Genomic DNA, 8,446 nt, shown 5'->3' with positions numbered 1-8,446 from the left:
CGTGTTTGTGGATATTTAATGATGTCCATTTTGATGAATGGTGTTGGTGTTGCTCTAAGGGCGGGTTCAATCTATGTGGCGTCTCTGCACGACTCACTCCGCACCAGCCGCCTGACTCGCCCCGCGGCAGTAGCACCCGAGCGATGCTTGTGCGCTACTGCAGAAGTCCCACCGCAAACCTATTTTGTATGCTCTTCTCTTTCTGTCTCTGTTGTCCAAATGACGGATATTTGATAGATATGGTCGGACGCCGTGACGTGTTTGTGGATATTTAATGATGTCCATTTTGATGAATGGTGTTGGTGTTGCTCTAAGGCTGGTCATAGTGGGGAGTAACTTAGACTAGTAACATACATATGTTACTAGTCTATGTAACTACCTTCATAGTGGGTAGTGTCATAGGTGTGGTAACATAGTTGCCTTCATTTATTATTTTGTAGACTCATTATGCATTGGAAACCGCTATGTGATGGTAACATATTATGTTACTCTATTTGCCTCTCTCCTCATTAACTACTTGCCACATCATCATTTTTGCTTATGTGGCATCTATGTTACTACCTATGTTACTCCCACTATGAACAGTCTAATACTTTCCGTTGGTGCCTTGGCGGTTGCAGAGCCCACATTCACATATCGTTTTCTGCCCCGCACGAGGCAGCTTGGCTGTTTAATTAGCGTATATATGTCGTGAACAACAACAGACCCGTATCCCTAAAAGAACTACTCCTACTACTTATCATTCAAGAAAAGTTTGAGCGAAAAAAAAGGCCTCCACCAGTTCCGTTGATCCAGAAAAACATTACGGAATCCTGTATAATCACCTCATCCGTACGTTAAGTTTAGGGAAAGATTAGCCCTTCCCATATAATTTGACGGGTAGAAGATGACAAGTTCATGATGAGTGCCGTGCCTCGTCACTCCGGCACGTCGCCTGATGTCATCTTGTCATGCCGCCACTTTGCCGCCGCCCCTCCGCTGCCCACTTTGTCGCGTCATCCCTCTGTCGTCGCCGCCCCAGCAAGGCCTGGGCCGCCGTCATGCCTCCCATACTGCGCTACCCGTGCCGTCCGCCGCGGTAGGACGGCTGCGATACCGCTGTTAGGTTGATCTCTCTCCCGTTCGAGCCCAACAGGTCGAATGGGCCCTTGCATCGCGCCCTGATCGGGGGCGCTCAACCAAACCATGGTTGGTGGACCCCTGTGACCCGCGCTATATAAACAGAGGTGAGGGCCGGGGCACGAGTTACGAGGTTAATCGCTATCATAAACCCCACCAACACTCCTTATCAATCTAGGGTTAGCGCGGTGCTCACGGGAAGCACACCACCGTCACTATCTCTCTGCCATCACCGGCCGCTACTTCACCATGGCCGGCACCGGCTCGAGTTCATCAACACTAGGAGAAGGTTGGTTTACTGGATCTAATCTAGCCTAGTGTTCCAAGAGTCTATCTTTTTTTTCGGGAAGATCTAAGAGTCTATCAACCGCCACTACCGCCATTTGGCCGCCGCCCCTCCGCTGCCCGCTTTGTTGCGTCGTCCCTCTGTCATCGCCGCCCCAACAAGGCCTGGGGCCACCGTCGTGCCTCCCATACTGTGCCACCCCGTGCCGGTCGCCGCGGTGGGACAGCTGCGATACCACCACTGTCGCCCTCGCATGGCCACCCTGTATCGCTGTCACGTTGCCCGCATGCACGGGCCACCGCCTCGATGCGCCCCTGACGCTTCCACGCCGGTGCACCGCCGCGCCACCACCCTCCACCGCACCATGCAGTTCACTGTCACACACACACACACACACGCAAACACACTCTCTCTCTCTCTCTCTCTCGTGCCAATGACATGCGGGTTTTACACCATTAGCTAGGTTTATTTAACAAAAATAGAAATAAAAACAGATTTTATGGAAAGAAGTTTACACAAACTGGGAAAAGTTGATGTCTGCCAACTTCCCACTTTTACGGAATTTTTTTTACAGGAGCTGCTGAAGTTATTTGTCTGGTGCTAAAAGCTAGGCCGCTTAGATATTTTCTAGTTTTGTGATTTTTTTAGAACGTAGACGCTGGAAGCGTCCGGCCTTAAATTAATAAAGCCCACATCGGAACAGGCAGAGTAGCTAACCACGGACATTACAAGTTCAAGACAAAAGCCAGAGCTACGCGAGAAACAGGAAGCTTAAGGTTCAGAGCCTGACTGCGCGAATTGTTACAAGGCCGAAGCCCATAGCCTTGAGTACGCAGACTCGCCAAAGCAAAAACAAGTGCCCACCCTCAGGCTGGCACCACCGGCTCCCTAGCCGCAACGTAAACCTGGTGAATACAGACTTGGGCATGCTTCATGAGATCAGCGTCCTTCGGCTTCACCAACGGACTCCATTGCTGCAAGAGGAAAGAGCATTTATAGATAATATTAGCCGGATGCGTCGGGAGCTGTCCTTCAATGGTAAGTTTGTTGCGTGTCAGCCACAGGGACCATAGCATCGCGCCTATGCTGGTCCACAGCACCCTCTTGCCCTGGCCCTGGACCGAGTCCAGGAGCAGTTTTGTGATATTTAATCTTTCCTAGCCTCCTTTGGTTTAGAGGAATTTCATAGGAATTTTAGAGGATAGGATTCTTATAGGATTTTTTCCTTTAGAGCCCTTTGGTTCATAGGAATGGATTCCTATTCGTACATAGGATTGGTTCGTATCCTCCACATTTCATAGGAAAATAAAAAAGAGTCTAGACTCAGTGGAAAAATTCCTTTGGTGTCAACCAAATGACATCTTGTTTTCTATTCCTATTTATAGGATTTGAGATACATGTCATCTCATTTCCTACAAGATTCCTATTCCTATGATAATCCTATCCTATGAACCAAAAGAGCCCTAAGAGTCTAGACAAACGCTTCCCCTTGTCCCATTGGAGATGCTCTTGCTGTTTTAATTATAGTCTGCGGAAATTTTCTCTACGCCAACAACATGGGGCCAGCTTAGAGGACGAGGCTGCCTGCACGGCCCAATTGCAGCATCTTACAAACGACAGGTGTACGCTCCCAAGCTCCCGCCATGGCCTCCACCGGCGAGCACACGGTGGCCCTGCTTGCCGGCCTTCCCGCCGAGGTCTGGTCCCCCTAGCCTTGCCTCCTTCATTTTCTTTCTCCCTTTCGCCTGTGTATTATTTCAACCCCTGAGATGGATGATGTCTCGCTGTTAACTTTGGTGGGGATCGCCGTTGCAGGCGGCGGAGGCGTACACCACCGACGGGTCCCTTGATTTCGACGGGAACCCGGCGCTCAAGAATCGCACGGGTGGATGGCGCGCGTGCCGCTCAATTCTCGGTAATCTATTTCTTCTTTATTCACCTGTTCTTGGTACTAGTAATAAAATTCTTTGTGTGATGATGATTAGTTCAGTTTTAATCTTGGATCGATGGTGTCTCTGCGTGATGGTTAATTTAGTTTGATCGATGGTGTGCCACGCAGGCACCGAGTTCTGCTACTGCCTGGCCTTCCACGGCATCTCCTTCAACCTCGTCACGTACCTCACGACCGTCCTGGGCCAGAGCAACGTCGCGGCGGCGAGGAACGTGTCCACCTGGCAGGCCACCTGCTTCCTCATGCCTCTCGGCGGCGCCGTCGTCGCAGACTCCTACTGCGGAAGGTACCGCACCATGGTCGTCTCCTGCTTCATCGGCGTCGCAGTAAGTTTTTGCCTGATCCTGACTTGAATTGAATTCTGCAAGATTATTAGACTTTGACAGCTCTCTGTTTTCGCTTGCAGGGGATGCTGATGACAGCTCTCTCAGCGTACCTGCCGCTGCTCGTCAAGAACATCGTGTCGTCCAACATTGTGCCGTCTCAGGAATTCGTCTTGTTTCTCGGCCTCTACATGATCGCCATTGGCTTGGGCGGCCTCCGGCCGTGCCTCATGTCCTTCGGCGCCGACCAGTTCGACGACGGCGATCCGTCGGAGCGCGCCACCAAGGGCTCCTTCTTCAACTGGTACATATTCAACATGAACTGCGCGTCGCTCATATCCAGCACGGCCATCGTGTGGGTGCAGGATCACTGCGGCTGGGCACTGGGCCTCACCATCCCAGCGGTCGTCCTGGCCGCCGGCCTGTCTTGCCTGGTTGCGGCGTTGCGGACGTATAGATTTCAGCGTACCCGCGGCAGCCCGCTCATCCGAGTGTGCCAGGTCGTCGTCGCTGCCGTGAGAAAGTGCGGCATCGAGCTTCCGGCCGATAGCTCTCTGCTCTACGGCATGCTGGAGGACGGCCTCGCCGGAGTTCCGAGGATCGATCACACCACCGATCTCCGGTCAGTTACTACAATCCTCTGAGTTTACCTCGCGTCGCGTGCTTGGTTACCACTAGACTGAATGACTGATATGCTGCTTGCTTGATCAGATTCTTCGACAAGGCCGCCATTCTCGTGGCTTCGGACAAGGAGGTGGAGGCGGCAGCCGCGCCAGCGCGGACCAGCCCGTGGAGACTCTGCGTCGTCACGCAGGTCGAGGAGTTCAAGATTCTCGTGAGGATGCTGCCGCTCTGGGCGTCCGCCGTGTTCTTCTATGCCGTGTCGGCGCAGGTCACGTCGACATTCGTCGAGCAAGGCATGGCGATGGACGCCACCGTCGGCTCCGTGCGCGTCCCGCCGGCATCCATGTCCACCTTCGATATACTCACCATCATCCTCCTGGTCCCGCTCTACGACCGGGCTTTCGTTCCGGCTGCCAGGAGGCTCACCGGGAGGGAGAAAGGCATCTCGGAGCTGCAGAGGATCGGTGCCGGACTCGCCATGCCCGTGCTCGCGATGGCCTCTGCAGCGCTTCTAGAGACGGCGCGCCTCCGTGCTGCGCCAAACTCGACGAGCGTGCTATGGCAGGCGCCGCAGTACGCGCTGATGGGCGTGGGCGAGGTGCTCACCACCATCGGGCAGCTCGACTTCTTCTACGGCCAAGCGCCGGCCGCGATGAAGACCGTGTGCACGGCGCTCGGGCTCCTTGCAATAGCGGCCGGCGGCTACCTTAGCTCGTTCCTACTGACGACCGTGCAATGGGCGACGGCGACTGGCGGCGCGCCGGGGTGGATCCCCGACGACCTGAACGAGGGTCACCTGGATCGCTTCTTCTGGATGATGGCCGGACTTGGTTGCCTCAATCTGATAGCGTTCGGGAGCTGCGCCAGGAAGTACAAATCCAGGAAGGGTTGATAATTTTGCTTCACCGTGGGCAGAGATTTTTTGCAGCCCACGGTGCATGATGCCAAGAGGTCAAGACAAATGCACGATTCATCAGCGAAAGAGAAATGCCTGAAGAAAGATCAAGAATAGTGAACCATTTCAAAAAAACGAAATTTCTAATTTCCGAACGTTCGAATTTTAGTTTTAGATCCAAACAACCTTAGGACCGTTCGATGAGCATTTGGCAGCCCCAATTCAGCTCGATAATTATTGATGCGTGGCCCCAACACAGTCATACTTTTTCACTTAATTTTAGAAGCACAACTAAGTTTTTGCCTTTTCGAAAAGCATAGTTTTACTTCTCGCAATAGCATAGGCAGTGTTTTCCCTTTTTAGGAAGTACAATTTCGCTTTTAGGAAGTACATTTTTTTAAAGTCGCGGATCACAAATATATTTTTTGAAACGTTCGCGAACATTTTTTTAAAGTCGTGAACAAATAGTTTTCAAATTTATCGTTCACGAACATTTTCTTAAAGTCGTGGATCATGAATATATTTTTTGAAATGTTCGCGGACATTTTTTTAAAGTCGCGAACAAATAGTTTTCAAATTTATCGTTCACGAACATTTTTTTAAAGTCACGAATCACATATATTTTTAAAGTCGTGAACAAATTTATCGCGCTTGACCGTTAGAGGGAGAAAACCGGACAGCTGGCCGGTTCAGATGACCTGTGTGACCTATCTGCATCCGTAATGCAAGTTCTATGACGGGTTTCTTCGCTTTGCAAGTACCGTGACTTAAGTGCATCCGCAGCGCAAGTTCTCGGACCACCGGTGCCATTTACTCCAGGAGGTGGGTATCAACGAGGACGAGCGGCGCGGAGAGCCAGACCCGGCGCCAGCGTGTGGCGAGCACGGCGGTGCGCGCTGCTTCCTTGAAGGAGAGGCGGGAGACGATGTCGTGGAGGAGCGCGTCGGAGAGGCCGCTAATGCGGTCGACGCCGTGGTAGGGGGCGGTACGGCAGGCGGCGAGGCGGGTGGTGTGGGAGACTGGCGGCTCGGGGAGGCAGGTGTAGATGTACGGCAGGAGCTGCTCCGCGTCCATGGCCGCCGGCGGCGGGAGGAGAGCAGAGCACGAGGAGCCCGGCTAGGGTTTTGGGCGGAGAGGCGAGCGACGAGTGAGGAGCGAGGAGGTGTCTGTGAATGAGAGCATCTCCAACAGGCGCCCAACACGCCGCGTGGTAAAAACGGATTTGGCACGCGCCTATCGCCTGGTTTGGCGCGGCACGCAGCGTTTGCTCCAGCAGCCGCGCGGGCGCGCAGCTTCAGCAGGCGCGGTAAAATGCAGCGCGCACTCATTCTACAATATTTTTTAAATTAAAATTACATAGATAAAAAAACGATACAAAGATATTTTACATTGGTGCAACTACTACGGCATAGATAGATAGATAGTTCGACATACATAGATAGATAGATACTACTACAGCATAGATAGATAGATAGATAGAAACTACTACGGCATACATAGATAGAAAACTACTCCAAGTCGCTACCATCACCATCATCATTCTCGTCGGTGTCGTCCGAGGTTGAGAGCCATATGTCGTCCCAACGTTCATCGTCCGAGGTGAAGAACGACCTCCTGTTGGGGAACGTAGTAATTTCAAAAAAATTCTACGCACACGCAAGATCATGGTGATGATAGCAACGAGGGGAGAGTGTGATCTACGTACCCTTGTAGACCGTCAGCGGAAGCGTTATGACAACGCGGTTGATGTAGTCGTACGTCTTCACGGCCCGACCGATCAAGCACCAAAACTACGGCACCTCCGAGTTCTAGCACCTCTGAGTTCTAGCACACGTTCAGCTCGATGACGATCCCCGGACTCCGATCCAGCAAAGTGCCGGGGAAGAGTTCCGTCAGCATGACGGCGTGATGACGATCTTGATGTACTACCGTCGCAGGGCTTCGCCTAAGCACCGCTACAATATTATCGAGAATTATGGTGGAAGGGGGCACCGCACACGGCTAAGAATATGATCACGTGGATCAACTTATGTGTCTAGGGGTGCCCCCTGCCCCCGTATATCAAGGAGCAAGGGGAGGAGGCCGGCCGGCCCCTATGGCGCGCCAAGGAGGAGTCCTCCTCCTAGTAGGAGTAGGACTCCTACTAGGAGGGGAAAGAAGTGGGGAGGGAGAAGGAAAGGGGGGCGCCGCCCCCCTCTCCTAGTCCAATTTGGACCGGGGGGAGGAGGCGTGCGGCCCACCTTTGGCTGCCCCTTTCTCTCTCCACTAAGGCCCATATGGCCCATTACTTCTCCCCGGGGGTTCCGGTAACCCTCCGGCTCTCCGGTTTTCTCCAAAATCATCCGGAACACTTCCGGTGTCCGAATATAGCCGTCCAATATATCAATATTTATGTCTCGACTATTTCGAGACTCCTCGTTATGTCTGTGATCACATCCGGGACTCCGAACTAACTTCGGTACATCAAAACTCATAATATAACTGTCATCGAAACCTTAAGCGTGCGGACCCTACGGGTTCGAGAACAATGTAGACATGACCGAGACACATCTCCGGTCAATAACCAATAGCGGAACCTGGATGCTCATATTGGCTCCTACATATTCTACGAAGATCTTATCGGTCAGACCGCATAACAACATACGTTGTTCCCTTTGTCATCGGTATGTTACTTGCCCAAGATTCGATCGTCGGTATCTCAATACCTAGTTCAATCTCGTTACCGGCAAGTCTCTTTACTCGTTTCGTAATACATCATCTCGCAACTAACTCATTAGTTGTAATGCTTGCAAGGCTTATGTGATGTGCATTACCGAGAGGGCCCAGAGATACCTCTCCGACAATCGGAGTGACAAATCCTAATCTCAAAATACGCCAACCCAACATTCACCTTTGGAGACACCTCTAGAGCTCCTTTATAATCACCCAGTTACGTTGTGACGTTTGGTAGCACACAAAGTGTTCCTCCGGTAAACGGGAGTTGCATAATCTCATAGTCATAGGAACATGTATAAGTCATGAAGAAAGCAATAGCAACATACTAAACGATCGGGTGCTAAGCTAATAGAATGGGTCATGTCAACCACATCATTCTCCTAATGATGTGATCCCATTAATCAAATGACAACACATGTCTATGGTTAGGAAACATAACCATCTTTGATTAACGAGCTAGTCAAGTAGAGGCATACTAGTGACGTTTGGTTTGTCTATGTATTCACACAAGTATTATGTTTCCGGATAATACA

The 8,446-nt window shown here is 51.6% G+C and overlaps 1 protein-coding gene across 1 annotated transcript; it reads left to right on the top strand.

Moving 5' to 3' along the window:
- The first annotated feature begins 2,844 nt into the window (after window positions 1-2,844).
- LOC123152618 (protein NRT1/ PTR FAMILY 8.3) lies at window positions 2,845-5,483 on the top strand. Its single transcript, XM_044572119.1, has 5 exons — window positions 2,845-3,102; window positions 3,221-3,320; window positions 3,465-3,682; window positions 3,763-4,301; window positions 4,391-5,483. Exons 1-5 carry the CDS (start codon window positions 3,049-3,051, stop codon window positions 5,193-5,195), a joined length of 1,716 nt encoding a protein of 571 aa, XP_044428054.1. The 5' UTR covers window positions 2,845-3,048; the 3' UTR covers window positions 5,196-5,483.
- The last annotated feature ends 2,963 nt before the right edge of the window (window positions 5,484-8,446 follow it).

This window comes from Triticum aestivum, chromosome 7A (assembly GCF_018294505.1).
Source record: "Triticum aestivum cultivar Chinese Spring chromosome 7A, IWGSC CS RefSeq v2.1, whole genome shotgun sequence".
Classification (NCBI taxonomy): domain Eukaryota; kingdom Viridiplantae; phylum Streptophyta; class Magnoliopsida; order Poales; family Poaceae; genus Triticum; species Triticum aestivum.
This window is presented reverse-complemented; position numbering and strand designations above follow the sequence as displayed.

Coding starts and splice junctions, on each gene's coding strand:
- LOC123152618 (XM_044572119.1), top strand. CDS start 3,049: ATGGCCTCCACCGGCGAGCACACGGTGGCCCTGCTTGCCGGCCTTCCC. Junction 3,321..3,464: donor CGCGTGCCGCTCAATTCTCG/GTAATCTATTTC, acceptor TGTGCCACGCAG/GCACCGAGTTCTGCTACTGC. Junction 4,302..4,390: donor GATCACACCACCGATCTCCG/GTCAGTTACTAC, acceptor TTGCTTGATCAG/ATTCTTCGACAAGGCCGCCA.